The 15602-nt window shown below is 36.9% G+C and overlaps 1 protein-coding gene and 1 pseudogene across 2 annotated transcripts; both read right to left on the bottom strand.

Moving 5' to 3' along the window:
• Nucleotides 1-1108: 1108 nt before the first annotated feature.
• On the bottom strand, nt 1109-6815 carry LOC111665956 (uncharacterized; annotated as a pseudogene). Its single transcript, XR_002761550.2, has 7 exons — nt 6649-6815; nt 3510-5436; nt 3233-3396; nt 2929-3150; nt 2537-2666; nt 2337-2437; nt 1109-1651 (listed from the first exon to the last, which is right to left on the bottom strand). The product of XR_002761550.2 is annotated as an uncharacterized LOC111665956 (transcript).
• A 459-nt stretch (nt 6816-7274) lies between these two features.
• On the bottom strand, nt 7275-13906 carry LOC111665939 (uncharacterized). The gene is made up of 7 exons (XM_023421072.2): nt 13792-13906; nt 11157-13092; nt 10868-11031; nt 10559-10782; nt 8822-8951; nt 8645-8745; nt 7275-8477 (listed from the first exon to the last, which is right to left on the bottom strand). Exons 2-7 carry the CDS (start codon nt 13072-13074, stop codon nt 8246-8248), a joined length of 2769 nt encoding a protein of 922 aa, XP_023276840.1. The 5' UTR covers nt 13075-13092; nt 13792-13906; the 3' UTR covers nt 7275-8245.
• Nucleotides 13907-15602: the final 1696 nt, after the last annotated feature.

Raw genomic sequence — 15602 nt, 5'->3', positions numbered from 1 at the left:
CTTCCGGTACAAGAATAAAATTAAATAATTGTTTCAGAAAGCGAGTTTTGAGCAATAATTTTGTGTAAATTTAAAACCATTTCAATATGAAACACTGGATAACCTACACTATTTGGAAATAAAGCACCGGGGCACTTTTGAATAGGAATCAGCAATAGCGGAACAAAAATGGAAGTTTCCTTCACAATAAAAGCACAGAGCCAGTCCCTGTTAAAAATGTCAGCATATTTTGAAGAGGCCAAACATTTAATGAAAATGGCCTACAAATTATATAGAAATATGCTATGTTTACATTTAACTCTTTAATATGACTAAATTCAGCATCAAATCTCCCTTTTTATACAACTTATTAACAGTATATTAAGTGATTTGAGAGGGGAGAAATGATCTTTTACTGATATTGTGCCATAACCATAACACAAACATGATGAAATATAATATTTTTTACATATTTAAATAGTCAAGTTTAAATGTATAGAAGATTTTGAGAATAACATCTGCATCTTTCATTAAGTTTTTCACATTTGCAAAAAATGATCTTCAATTAAAAAATGTTAATGAAGCTCATCAGTGTAATTATGAATGAATAACCACACTCTATTCCTTTCACAATCTTGAGTGCCATGAGATAATCAACAACATATCAAGAAACAAAATGACTCAAAATACAACTTGTCAAGCTCTGTTTGTGAAAGAACCAACATAGGATTTGATACTTTAGAGTTCATCATATACAGCTACTGCATCCATCAGGAAAATGCAAAATAAAAGTAGAATAGCTCCTCATAAGTATAATGGTAAAGTATAAAATCTTAAAAACGTGATGGTTGAATGGTTGAGTGAGACACTTTTGCTGGAACACAAGTACAATTAATGCTTAATTTACCTTAATTTCTCTAAAACTGAGAAAACAATTCACAACAAAAATTCATTTTTTAGTCAAAAAATATATTATCACTATGCTAAAACTACAGTAATAAAAAAATGATTAAAAAAAAATTCAGTTATACCATCACAGAATACATCATTAAATCTTTGGCATACACACACGGAAAGAAAAATGGAAGCTCATTTGTAAGGTGTGAGTAAAAAAGAGAAATGGAATAGCTCTCTTGTGGCCCAGTAAATAAAAAAGTAGCCATTTTAATTGACACTCACTCCTATCAGATACACACAGCATGATCAACAAGAAAAAAGGATAAACTAAAATCTACAGGTACTTTGACCAAGCTCTCAAAGCCAGTGGTCAACTGCATAAAATGTAGAAAGGAGAATAAAGTCCCAGCAGTAAGTTCAGACAATCATCATTATGGTAATGCCGTAGTTCCAAAGGGATTCAAATCAATTTCTTGTCCATTACCATGCTGAATTTCCATAGTGAAAGATGACAATCTACTCATTCTGATGACCAAGGTAAGATTGCTGAGATTTCTGGACCTGAGTCAATGAGTCTTGAACTGGAAGACTGAGATGTCTCTCATGGTTTGTGAGAGGCATTACATCATTGGTGGTGTCTCTCGTCCCTTCTTCTGTGAACAATTCCTTCAGGGGACTCTCTGAATTCCACCCTTGGCTTTTGCAGAATGTATAAACACATCCAAAGAGATCCGGAAACAGTGACATCAAATCCACTTTGCCTGCATCCTTAAAACTGCAAACAGAGAAATAAAATTATATCACAAAGAAAATACATGACAGTCACCTATAGTACACCAGCAGTTCCAAAACGTTTTGCTTGTGGCCCCTTCAAAGAAGCAAAAATATCCAGAGTGACATTTAACCAGTGATTTTTTTCATCTTTTAAGAATGTTAGGGCCCTGAAAAGGCAAAAATATCCAGATTAGATTAGAGCAAAGTTTTTGTGTTATTATTTTTACTAATAATTGTTAATAACAGCAGCAACAGAAAGAGAACAAAGTAAAGGAAGCAACAAGTTATGGGGCTATGAAGATAGGTGTCATGTAAGTCAGGGATGTAAAAGGAGAGGGGATTAAACTCATACCAACAAATCAGTAAAATAGTGGGGAAAACTTGAAATACATCATTTGAAACAAATCTTTGCTTGGATTCTTGAAATCCTCAATGTTCCAAAGACTAGGACTATAACAAAATGTCAAAATTTTCAGGACTTATTTTATCACTTTTGTACCTCCAATACAATGAAGGTGAATGGAGCCGTGGTGCCTCAGACGGAGTTTTTTATTGCAATAAAAAAACTCAGTATCATTGCATTTTCATAAGTGAGCAGGTAGAGCATGTGTTTTGGTGTTGAGAATAAGTTTATTCCTGTGTGACCTTTTAAAGCCTTTCACCATTTTTTACTCAGTTTAACTTACTAGTGCGCATCGAGGTTCCGTATGAAGCGAAGTAATCCCAATATGTGTTCAGGGTAAGGTTTTTTCTTGCTGTCCATCTTCTGGACCAACTCTGCTGGAAACTATAACAACAAACATTATTCACAATTATACTGAGTGACAAAATTAAATGATCTGGTGTTCCAAATAAAGAATACATAATTCAATGAAGTTGCAATCACCTTCATTTTCCAATGATTGTAGGATACACCCCCACAATATTTTTCCATTGAAGAAATTAATTCTGGGTCACCATTTCGACAGTTTGCCACCTCGTCCATCTTTCCAACATTTCTCAAGTAATTGACTTTCCTGAAAAATTATTGTACGTTTAGCGTGCACGCTTGACAAAATACAAAAAACTTAAACCTTTTTGTCATAGGGATAAAAAAATTGTAGTACTGGCATGCTCCAACAATATTAGCATGGTAACATGCTAAACTAAGATGATAACCACTAGCATGAATATATGGACTTTTAAGTCTTGTTAATGCTATACAAAATCCAAGCAATAAAACAATAGCAAATCAGTTGAATTAATCTGAGTTAACTGATATGACAAGAGAGATTCTACCATTGACTGGTCCTGAAGAAGGGATGACTCAAGCATTGTTCCACTTTAGGTCTGTTCTTTGGTTCTTCATGGATCATCCACTCAATGAGATCCTTTGCCACAATGTCTTGAACATGGTCCAAAGTGTATTTCCTTCATGAATGTTGTACTCATGTTCATAGGGTTGCCATCGAATGGATGGTGTCCTCCCGAGAGGATATAATAAATCAGCATCCCTGCCACCTTAAAAGTTAGTATACAAGTTTAATTAATGAGTACTTTTTCACTTAATCACCTAGAAAATTTGTACAACAGAAAAGTTTACCTGTATATCTGTGCTCGGCTTGTATCCTACATCACTGTCTTCTTTTAAAGTCTCCTTGGCCATCCAGCCTCTTGTTCCTGCGCTGGCTGTGTAATAAGTTGTTTGGTCTGTGGGTAAACGTCTACTTATGCCAAAATCAGCTAATTTTGCCCTTCCGGTCACAGCTGCAAGATAAATGGTGTAGATAGATAAATCAGTAAACAACATTGAACAACAGAAATTCTACTATTTATGTATACTTTTCTACTTTTCTTTTTAAATTTTTCACTTGTTTTACCAATCAAAACATTTTGTGGTTTGAGATCCCGGTGAAGAATTGGAGGATTTTGACAATGAAGCACACTTAAACTTTCGAGAACTTCCCTGACAAGTTTCTTTCTCAGCTCACTGTCATCAGTTTGTCCGATATATTCCTCCAAGGTGTATTCGCAGAGTTGAAGACAAAGATATCCAAAGTTCTCATCCTCCGCAAAGTCAATGTATCGTACAATAAAAGGGTGATCGAGCTCTGGAAGTCGTAGAAATCCTTCCTCATTCATCAGAACTTGATAGTTGCTTTTAGACATTTTCTTGATTGCAACTTCAGTGCCATCATCTCTCAGCCCCAAGAAGACTTCAGTACCATCACTTCCTTTTGCTATGCGCAATTCTGCATCATTTACATAAATGATGCTCTTAATTCTGGTGATTTTAGTTTCATCAGTGCTCACAAGCTTCTCTAGTTTCTCCCTCCATCTATTGCTGATTTGTAGCCATTTTTGTGTCACTAGTGGTTTACTGGGGTTCGAGTGAGATGGCATTACATTTGAAGTTGATTCCACAACAAGAACTGCTGCTGGATCAGATGAAGTACTAGAAACTTGATCATTTGGGTCTTCATGCTTTTCTGACTTCTTCCTCTTTTTCTTCTTCTTCTTCTTCTTTTTCCTGGCTTCAGGTGAGACTGTACCATCCTCACATTCCCCATCTGGATGGCTGAAATGATTTTTCAATCGTCTGAGCGCTTCTTTCAGCTTGTCATTCATTTTCATATCTGCAGATGTCAGTATGTCCTCAGGCACTGAAGTTATCCCCACTGTTGTTAAGATGTTAACAGCATGTTCAACTGAGAGCAAGTTTGCATATATGCCATATGTGTAGACTCTAATGTCAGAGGAGTATTGATCCTTCACAAAGGGAGCAATTGTGTTGCATAACTCCTCAATAAAACTGCGATCCCATTCATTTGTGCCTTTTGTTTTCTGTGTTATCACATATAGTGTTTGCTGAACAGCTTGCCAAATAACAGGTCTTTCTTCTGCATAAAGCCGTTGCAGCAGTTTGGGGATTATAGCTAGTGCTTGCTCATTTGGTATCTCATTCATTGTGCAGAAAACTGCATGTAAAGTATCAATTGCCTGACACACATTTTGCTGGAGAATGGTTGGAAAGCGACTCACTGCCCCTGTAATGTAGAGGTTGAAACTTCCTGTGTCCTTCAACCATTTGATACTAAGATGGCAGTATTTTTTACCATCTGGCCCTTGTACATCAAAAAGCGTTTCAATCACGGTCAGATGGGTTTGAGGATGCTCCTGTAGCAAGCGACTGTCAAGATTACTGAACACTTCTTCAGATCTTTTCTCTCGGGCAGCTTTTTCTACAAGCAAAAAATCTTTTAGCTTGGAGCACAATTCATCTACTTTTGATGGAATGTTACCAATCATCTGAACTATTTTTTTATTGTGATTGATATGTTCAGGTTCTGCAGGTAACAATGTTAGCAATGCACCAACAGATAGGAGATCTTTCATGACATCTTTCCTATCATGGATGGCGGCAGTTTGCAGTGGTGTCAATTGCTGGAGAGCGCATCCATTTGGATCAGCTTTTGCTTCTAGCAGCTTTTTCACAAAAGCAAGTGGAGCTTTAGACAATGAGACAAAATGCAAAGGTGTCAAGTTATTTCCTGACACCTTGTTTGGATCTGCACCCTCTTTCAGTAGGAAAGCACAAATATCTTCCTTGTGGTTTACAATAGCAGCAATCAGTGGGGTTATACAATCATCCGACTCTTGATAAACTTCATTTATGTCATGGTTTTTAAGTAAATTCTCGAGCTCCTGCAGGTTGTTGTCACATATGCATTGCAATATAGGTGCTTGTTGTGATGTGACTTCCATTTGTAAGTGTAGGATGATATTCAATTCATTGCTTCAGAGTATCTATGAGAAGACAAAAACATAAGATTTCTGTTAGTTATTTGATGCCAAACAAAACTTCAGACTATCAGTCAGACCAAAATATATGACCACCATTCATGAGTTTGATTATATCAGACAAGGAATTCTATGTCACTAATCAGGAAGTAGTATTTTGGTCTTTCATGAATATATATTCCATGCACTGAAAATACATTAAATATTGTTAATTTACATTTATCTTGATAAATTAAGATATTCTGTGTCTGCTTATAATTAACAGGAAATGACAGTAGAGAAATACCCAGGTTATGTTTATATATACTGGATATGATATTTGGTAATGTTAGTCTTCACAATTTTAATCTGATGATGGTCTAAGGGCTGAAAAGTCATTAATAAAGTGAGTACAAGTGATTGTATGCTTGATTTTTTTTTTCTCTTTTGGTCACAGTTTTTGAGTTGATGAACCTGTTGATAACAATTGCTGGTTTGTAAGAATGTTGTTCTAATTAATACACAAGTAGTGCCAAAACATTTATTACATAGTTTGTTAATTTTATAGCACTGATACCCTGATACCATTTTTTTCAACCCTTAAACGTCAGTATCGGTATTGCTCAAGTATTGCTTGAGCTCTAATCTAGTTTCTGTTTCTGTAATGTAAAAGGCCTAATGTCAATTCTCAATGTAAGAAACTCTGTGTGGTCCTAAATGCTCATGTTTCTAATTAATGCTAAGGATTCAATGTTTGTATCATCTTTACTTCTAAAATCTAAAAACCCACCACACACAACATTTAAAAAACATCTTTAATGAATGAACTTTTCTGTTCTTGTCAACATCATGGCCACACTGTCAGACCAGTCTTGCCAGTGGGGCCACACTTCTGGTGAAGGTTTCCTGAAGGCTGCAGGCTGATTCAGCATTTAACATGTCCAAAACGCTCAACAAGTGGTAGACTACACTATGTCCACAGACTTAAAACCACAAATAAAGACACCACAACCTTTGCATCTGCTGATATATACCTTTAACCAATAAAGGTTAAAATCAACATGCTGACATCCACAATGGATGTATTTTATAAGTCAGAAATATCCGTGGCGTCTGACGCCACCACATCTTTAGGTTGTGGTCCTTAATGCCCTAATACTAATAATAATTGCAACTAGCTAGCACTGAACTTGAGTTTAACTCTTTAGACTTAGAAAGTTAGAAAAAGTAATGACTTACACAATCTATACTTCAAGAGTAGCCTATAAGATGTCTCCTGCGAGAATGGAGGATCTGTCTTTCCAAACTTCACACTTCATTCAGGTTCGCTGTTGCTGTCTATAAAGCAGTAGCTATGCTGAACAATAATAGCTACTCCACCGCGCTCACACAGCAGCACCCCCGGCTCTGTACTCTCAGCAACAACCCGGAAAAGCAGCTCGACACAAGTCTCTCGTGTAGCGCCACTCCCTCCCGTGCTCCGCCCGCGCACACTTCACGTTAATCTGTGCTGGGCATGTTCAGACAGGTTGTAGTTGAGCTGCCTGCAATCCTTAAGTAAAGTTTAAATAACACCCCAGAGTAATGTTAGACACAAAATGAACAGTTATTCTGTCAAAAAGGCGACCCACTGCATATTGTCATGTGGGGAAATATAATCATGGATGTTCAATGGGAGCCATGTGTGTGTAGGCCTACTTCTATAGTGTTTGTTGGGTGTGGGTGGGTTTCATGGAATATAAACATGGAAGCATATTTATGACAAAAGAAAAAAAGATTTGCCCCTAGCTAATACTAATGCACCAGTAGGCTATGTAATTGGCGAACAAGAAATGCCTCTTTTAAACAAGTGATTCACAACCATGTTGAAACAAAAAAAAACTTTATTTAATCATTCTTATTCACATGATATTATTCATTGAATTTCAAAGCTAAAGAAGAGAAATAGGCCTACATATTATTGTAAATTCTTATTTTGACGTACGGCTGGAAATATCAGTGTCTGAAATGAGAGGGAACATAATTGTTTGCCAGGGTAACAAGTGTGCCGTATAATCACATTAAGTTTCATCTTGTCTAAGAATGATCAAAGGATTACAGTTTTTCTTCTCTATTTTGCGTTAGTGCTTTGTAGCCTGGTTTTACTTTTGTGAAATAGCATGACCGCTCCACCTCAACTCCTGAGCAATACAGCAAAACCACATTTAGAGACTAAATACTTCTGTCCACCCCCCTGCAACAGCGCACTAAACCATGTGCACCTCTCAGTGGAGGAGAGGGGCCCGGAGAGGCTCAAATATTGCTTTAGATAAAAATGAATAGCCTGGCAAACTATGTATCTACTTTTAATCACAACCTTTTTGAGGACCTTTCCCATGCTGCGAACCTGCACTTAGTTCCACTAGTTCCCTCACTACTTTGCTCCTGTATTTGCAGAATGAGCTATTGCCCCAACAGTAACATTTCAGTCCTGTGGGCTTTAAACTGCAAAATAAGTAGAATCAACAGCCATCAGATAATGTGGCAAAATAAAAGTACAAACTTATACAGATTGTTGTTGAACTAGAGTATAAAATGTTAAAAAATGAAAATACACAAGTGACAATAAGTGTATGTACTTCAGTATGTGAATGTTTTATAGACTACTGACTTACTGTAAGCTTTGGAGGATGGTGACTATTTACAATACATGTACAACCACTTGTTGATCTTAGTTCTTAGTCTTGCTATAATGATTTCTAGTGCAGTCTTGAGTCCCAGTATTGCTGATGTTTTGCCTATTATATAGTTTTTTTCTGTGACAGCTTATAAGACTCTAATGTTTTGAAGTCCTTAATCATTTTTGAATCTTCAAACTTCCAGTGGGATCAGACTCTTGAACTGGGACACCATGGTGCTCCTTATGGCTTATGGACAGCTTTACAAAGCTGGTGGTGATATCTTCTCTACGAAACATTTCCCTCAGGGGAGTCTCTGAATTCCACCCATGATTTTTAGCAAACGTGAAAACACATCCAAAGAGATCAGGAAATATCGTCATCACATCAACTTGGGCTGCATCCTTGGCACTGCAAAGAAAAGGGCAATTTTAGTAATTAGAAAAAACTAATGTTTAATATTGAGCAAACTCAATTTACTGGTTAAGATTGTGAGAGGCACTGAAACATTTAGTCCCAAGCTAATCCAAGTGTATAACTTTAGCTTTAGCCCTGTATCACTTTTTGGTTTCACTTACTAATGCTCATGGAGGTTTCGTATGAAGCGAAGTAATCCCAATGTGTTTTCATGATAGGGTTTCTTCCTGCTGTCCATCTTCTGAACCAACTCTGGTGGAAACTGGAAAACCATAAAATAATCAAACCTGAAGTTGTATTTAGGAACACAGACGTTACAGTACTTATATTGTATTCACCTTATTTTTCCACTGTTTGAAAGATTTCTCCCCAGCACATTTTTCCAGTGAACAAATCAGTTCCTTGTCAGCATTTCGATAGTTTGCCACCTCCGTCCTGTTACCAATCTTTCGCAGGTAATCGACTCTCCTGAAAAAAAAGTTAAAGTTAGTCAATATGGAAAAATACCAAATCCTAAAAAATTGTCATATCATACTTAAAAATGATGTTAGAGATGGAAACTGGTCTTTTGCTACACCCCTCTTCCAAACAGCAGTTGTCCAATTGTCGCTTAGCAGCCTTAACCACACGTCAGACTTGGCATGCTTTAGATTTCTCCACAAAGAGGTGTGCATGAGTGAAACACAAGAGCAAGAGTCTAAGGAATGGATTTTACTGACTTATAAAAGTGTTATAAATTCAACAAGCATTTCATTAGCTGCTTTAACTACAATATTATGTGGAGTCACAGGTTATGTTAGAAAAAAAAAACCCAGTTCAAGACTGGCACATCTACTCTGTAGGAGTTGGTCCTGGCTGATACTATAGTTTAAGATAGTTTAGGCTAGCATCAGCAGCTCTGTTCCACTTTGAAGAGAGCTGAAGTGAAACCAGAACCTCCAGGTTCTGTTTCAAGAGAACAAAAACTTTCAAGAGTAGAAGAATTTCATTCAAAATCCCAAGGACAGTTATAACATCGCTAATAATTGAAAATCCAACTTTAGAAGATAGATGGTAATTCCCTTGATTTGACCTCTATAATGCCAGCAGCAGTTTGAGATTTCTAACTTTCACTGAAACTAGTAAGTCCAAATTTTCACTTATTCTGCTGTATCTCAACATCTCCTGGATGGACAGGTACAGAAAACATTCATGGTTCACGGAGGATGAAGTGTAATGATTTTGGTAATCTTCTGGCTTTTCCTCTAGTGCCACGATGAAGGTGACACTTGTGGGTTTGAGTGAAATGTCTATTGAATGGATTGCCATCAAGTTTGGTGCAGACATTCATGTTCCTCACAGGATGAACTACAATAACTTCTACTCTAGCTCCATCATCAGGTCAATATATCAGTTTGTCCAGGACTCAAAACTTGCTAAATTGATGAAATTCCCATCACCCTCAGTGTTTAGTGCTAATTCGCAAAAATGAGAATGTTAACACACTAAACTAAGACAGTGTGGTAAACATTATACCTGATTCGCATCAGCATGTCAGCACTTTCACTTTGGTCACGTGAGCCTACTGACATTAGCATTTAGCTCAACGCACCACTAAATATAGACTCACAAAGCAGCTAACATACCTGTAGACTCTTAGTCTTTTTTCAGAATTGACACCATGACTTCTACTCCTGGTGTCTAAAAGTGTCTGAAACACCATTAATGCCATTTGTACACTTCACTACATAGAGACCATAAAGACATGTAAAAAACAGAATTGTTGATCATTGAGACAGCGGGATGTAGCCAGGATGAGGCTAGAATAACAGGCTTCAACCTGCATTTGAGTGTTACTACTCAAAATAGGGATGGACACATTCTTACATTTCACCCTAAACTGAAAACATCAACCTGTTAGTGGGGCTAAGATCAGCAATTGTTAAGATACATTGTATGAGAACCATGATTGTATCACATCTTGTGCCATTCAGTCTAGTAAGTGTAAAGCTTCTGGAACATCTCACAGAAAATAAGAAAAAAATAATTTGACAAGAATCTTAACTGGAATCAATCCATCAGAATTTCTTCCTCACCTTTCACAAGCCCAGAAGAAAGGATGACTCAAGCATTGTTCCACTTTAGGTCTGCTCTTAGGTTCTTCATGGATCATCCACTCGATTAGATCCTTTGCCACAATGTCTTGAACATGGTCCAAAGTGTACTTCCCTTCATGAATGTTGTACTCATACTCATAGGGTTTATCACCGAACGGATGGTGTCCTCCCGAGAGGATATAATAAATCAGCATCCCCGCCACCTTAAGAATTTACACAACATATTAGCAGTTAGGGAAGTATTTCTCACCAAGTCCTCAATTAAGTTTGTGTAGCTGAAAAACTGACCTGCATATCAGTGTTGGACTTGTATGGTATGTTGGCTTCTCCTGCTAAAGTCTCCTTGGCCATCCAGCATTTTGTTCCTGCGCTGGCTGTGCGCAAAGTCGTTTGGCCTTTGAGTAAACGTCTGCTTATGCCAAAGTCGGCTAATCTGGCCTTTCCTTTAACATCTGCAGGATAAAATAACATTGAGAAAAAAACATGCATGATTATTAAAAATTCAAATATTATTGCATTTTTTTGGAATTACAGATACTGATTTCCATCATTTCAGTGTATTTCTAACTTGTCTTACCAATCAAAACATTTTGTGGTTTGAGATCCCGGTGAAGAATTGGAGGATTTTGACAATGAAGTGCACTTAAACTTTCGAGAACCTCCCTGACAAGTTTCTTTATCAGCTCACTGTCATGAGTTTTTCTGATATATTCTTCCAAGGTGTATTCACAGAGTTGAAGACAAAGATATCCAAAGTTCTCATCCTCCGCAAAGTCAATGTATCGTACAATAAAAGGGTGATCAAGCTCTGGAAGTCGTAGAAGTCCTTCCTCATTCTTCAGAACTTGATAGTTGCTTTTAGACATTCTCTTGATTGCAACTTCAGTGCCATCATCTCTCAGCCCCAAGAAGACTTCAGTACCATCACTTCCCTTTGCTATGCGCAATTCTGCATCATTTACATAAATGATGCTCTTAATTCTGGTGAGTTTCCTTTCATCAATGCTCACAAGCTTCTCTAGTTTCTCCCTCCACCTCTTGCTGACTGGTGACCATTCTTGTGTCACTTGTGATTTGGTTGGATTTAAGTGCAACGGCTTTGCATTTGAAGTTGATTCCTCAACAGGAACTGCTGCTGGATCAATTGAAGCACTGCAAACTTCATCATTTGGGTCTTCAGTCTTTTCTGACTTCTTCCTCTTTTTCTTCTTCTTCTTTTTCTTTTTCCTGGCTTCAGGTGAGACTGTACCATCCTCACATTCCCCATCTGGATGGCTTAAATGATTTTTCAATCGTCTGAGCGCTTCTTTCAGCTTGTCATTCATTTTCATATCTGCAGATGTCAGTATGTCCTCAGGCACTGAAGTTATCCCCACTGTTGTAAAGATGTTAACAGCATGTTCAACTGAGAGCAAGTTTGCATATATGCCATATGTGTAGACTCTAATGTCAGAGGAGTATTGATCCTTCACAAAGGGAGCAATTGTGTTGTATAACTTCTCAATAAAACTGCGATCCCATTCATTTGTGCCTTTTGTTTTCTGTGTTATCACATATAGTGTTTGCTGAACAGCTTGCCAAATATCAGGTCTCTTTTTTGAGCAAAGTAGTTCCAGTAGTTGGGGGATTATAGCTAGTGATTGCCCATTTGGTATTTCCTTCATTGTGCAGAAAACTGCATGTAAAGTATCAATTGCCTGACACACATTTTGCTGGAGAATGTTTGGAAAGCGACGCACTGCCCCATTAATGTAGGAGTTCACATTTTCAATGTCCTTCAGCCATTTCATACTTTCCTTGCGGTATTTTTCCTGATCTTGTCCAGTTACAGTAAAAAGTATTTCAATCATGGTCAGATGGGTCTGAGGATCCTCCCGCAACATGTGACTGTCAAAAGTTCTGAACACTTCTTCATGTGGTTTCTCTCGCACAGCAATGTCCATTTCAACAAAATATTTGATTTTGGAGCATAGTTCATGTCCCTTGGATGCCAAGTTGTGAATTATCTTTACTATTTTCTTATTGTGACTACTATGTTCAGGATGAGGAGGTAAAACTGTTACCAATGCACCAGCAGACAGGAGCTCTTTCACAACATCCTTCCTGTCATTGATGGCAGCAGTGTGCAGTGGTGTGTATTGCTGTAGAGTGCATACATTTGGATGAGCTTTTGCTTCAAGTAGTTTCCTGACAAATATAGGTGGTGCTCTAGACATTGAGACATAATGCAAAGGTGTCCAGCCATTTTGGGAAGCAGCATTTGGGTCCACTTCCTGTTGTAGAAGGTAAGAGCAAATATCTTCCTTGTGATTTACAACAGCAGCAATCAGTGGGGTGATATAATCATTGCACTTAATGCATGGGAAGACTTTATGAATGTCACCGTCTTTCAGTAATTTTTTGAGGTTCTTGAGGTTTTTGTTGATTATACATTGTATTATAGGATGTGTCTCTCTTGGTGGGATTGTCACTTGTAACTGTGTGAAAATATTCATTTCTTTGCTTCAGATAATCTGTGGGATGACAAAATTATATTATTGTTACAACTGATTGTTACAACTGATACAATTTTAAACTTTAGACAAACAGCCAAAACCTATCATTAGAATTTGAGTTTAAAGGTTCATTATGTTTACAGTGGCTTCATATAGCATTTAAAAAAAACAGAGAGGACTGAAATCGACAGTAGGCCTATTTCATTTTCAAGTGTAATTCTTCAGGCTTAGGGTTTGCTTTGCTTTTGCTTTGAGAAGCTTAAACGTGATTTCCATTGACCATCATAGTATTTAGGTGCATAATTTAAAACTTACAACACTTACATCAGAAAACATCTACATGGCTCACATGTGCCACACATTGCCCTCACTGTTGAGACTTTGGACTTCCTCATTCAGGCAGGTGTTGTGTTGAAGTGTGTTTCCACTGCACTCAACCCTAACCAGACGAAATCCCTAAACCTAACCACTTATTCGTGCTACACCTAACCATAACCTAATCCATGCCTTAAGCCCAACTGTGGAAGCGGGTGCTGTGGGAAATTTTGGCGGGAAATATTATCTGAAGGCAGGACAGTCTAAGATACAAGTAGGTGCAACTATGAAATCTTCTGTTTGTTCTGGTCATTATGATGACCACAAATAACCATAAGAACTGATTATTTTATAATTCAATTTTAAGGTAAATTTTAGAGGAATGTAGGGAACTTAACTTACCTTGTCGGAGTGGAGTGTCCCCTGTTTTATGAATTATATCTTTTAAAACATACTGTGCTTTTTCTGAATTTGTCTATCTCTCTTCCTCTGTCATTCTCTTTCTCACTCCCTCTGTTTACAGCAAGCGGCTATATTCTGTACACAGGAAGGAAGTGACTGCGAGGGCCCACCCCTGCTTTTCTTCCTGAAGTCACCACACACACTGTTCTCTGAGTGTCCCGTCACTATAGTCTGAATGCAGGAAGACCTGACTCGATAAAAATGTTAATATGCTCATCTTAGTGTGTTCTCTTTTATTCTTTTTTTTTTATTTTTTACATGTGCTCACAGCCATGAGTTTAACAAGCAGAGCAAGCTTTTCTGCCCTCAGTTTTGCATCTCAGGTGACTTACAACCTTCCCTACCGTATCAGCAAAGGTTGCTGAGAGTGTATGTAGCCTGAGAAGCTGAAAAAAGGTTTTGCTAACTGCATTTTAGGGGAAAAAAACAAACAAACAAAACAAAAAATAAATCCGTATTTACACGCAATGTTAATATTTTACTTATAACATGAGGGACATCATCTATCAAAATATAGGCTATACTAATGCTAAAAAGAAAAAACATGATGTAGGGATAGTGCAATAATAAAGGTTCACATACAAAGTCTATATATATATATATACACTGTTGCTCATAAAGTTGGAATAAAATATTTTTTACCTCTTTCCATGAAATGATTGTGACAATGTGATTTATTTCATTTCACCTGGGTAATTGGGACACATGATGTAATCATTGCACTTGGTCAAAAGTGATTACTGATGCATTTAAATAGGAATAAACAGAGGACTGTGTCTGAAAACAAAGTTATTCCAACTTTATGGGCAACAGTGTATATACAAACTCTATAGACACAGTAACCAATTGTATCATAATCTGCTATTTGCTCGATTGATTAAAATGCACATAAATGGAAATAGCATGCATATAAAAAGAATTAAAAAGAATTATAAAAAATATTCAATTATTATTACTAATAATAATTGTTGCTGGGCAGGTAGCGTATGATGGGTTATCAGAGATGTATTGCTGAAATCTCCTGCTGCAGCTGGAGTTATGAAAGTGGACGTGGTGGTGGTAAACAGAACAGTGAAGTCGCAGGCTGTAAAACTGAAACTATGAGCTAACGTGCTAAATAACAAAGTAGAACTGAGGCAGACTGCAGAGCCAGTTGATACTTTCATAATGAGAGACCCATTTCACATTACATAAACTCATTTGACAAATTGTTAATATAAAAATTAGTGCAGCTTTAAGATAAAAAATGACCTTTGTTTAGGAAGTAAAAGTAAATTGACATTATACTTTCCCCAAAATAACATGGAGAAAATTAACTTTGACATTGTTTCCAATGATCAATGAATGATAACACACATCTCACAATCATATTTTTACACATTTATTTTGATACACAACTAATTAAACTTACAGTATATTTTGAGAATAACATTCAATATGCTTAAAACAAAATCATAGAAAAAAATCTGCATGTTGTAAAGCTTGCATATTCCATTATGTTTTGTTTTTTTAATTTGCGAAACCATTCATTTAATAAGTAGAAGCACCTTTAGACTTCTGAGCTTGTTAGGTTCATTTAAAAAGAATTTGGCAAACACCCTTTTTTTGAATGTCATGCTCTTGCAAGCTGCAGTAACATTTAATTTTTTTTTTTAAAGTAAGTGCAAACATCCATTTGGATTTATGTGTGACAAACAGGAGATGGCATTGCCTTCTTTGTTTTATGTACATTTTATAGCTTGTGAGTCAAC

Source organism: Seriola lalandi, unplaced genomic scaffold (assembly GCF_002814215.2).
Source record: "Seriola lalandi dorsalis isolate HSWRI2012SDOR001 ecotype SW California unplaced genomic scaffold, Sedor1 jcf7180002054663, whole genome shotgun sequence".
NCBI classification, from domain to species: Eukaryota; Metazoa; Chordata; class Actinopteri; order Carangiformes; family Carangidae; genus Seriola; species Seriola lalandi.
This window is presented reverse-complemented; position numbering and strand designations above follow the sequence as displayed.

What these genes read in the sequence shown, in the direction of transcription:
- LOC111665939 (XM_023421072.2), bottom strand. Translation starts at nt 13,074, where the DNA reads ATGAATATTTTCACACAGTTACAAGTGACAATCCCACCAAGAGAGACA. An exon ending in ACCACAAAATGTTTTGATTG is followed by an intron (nt 11,032 to 11,156) that starts GTAAGACAAGTT and finishes TTTATCCTGCAG; the next exon opens with ATGTTAAAGGAAAGGCCAGA. An exon ending in TTCTTCTGGGCTTGTGAAAG is followed by an intron (nt 8,952 to 10,558) that starts GTGAGGAAGAAA and finishes CTTTTTTTTCAG; the next exon opens with GAGAGTCGATTACCTGCGAA.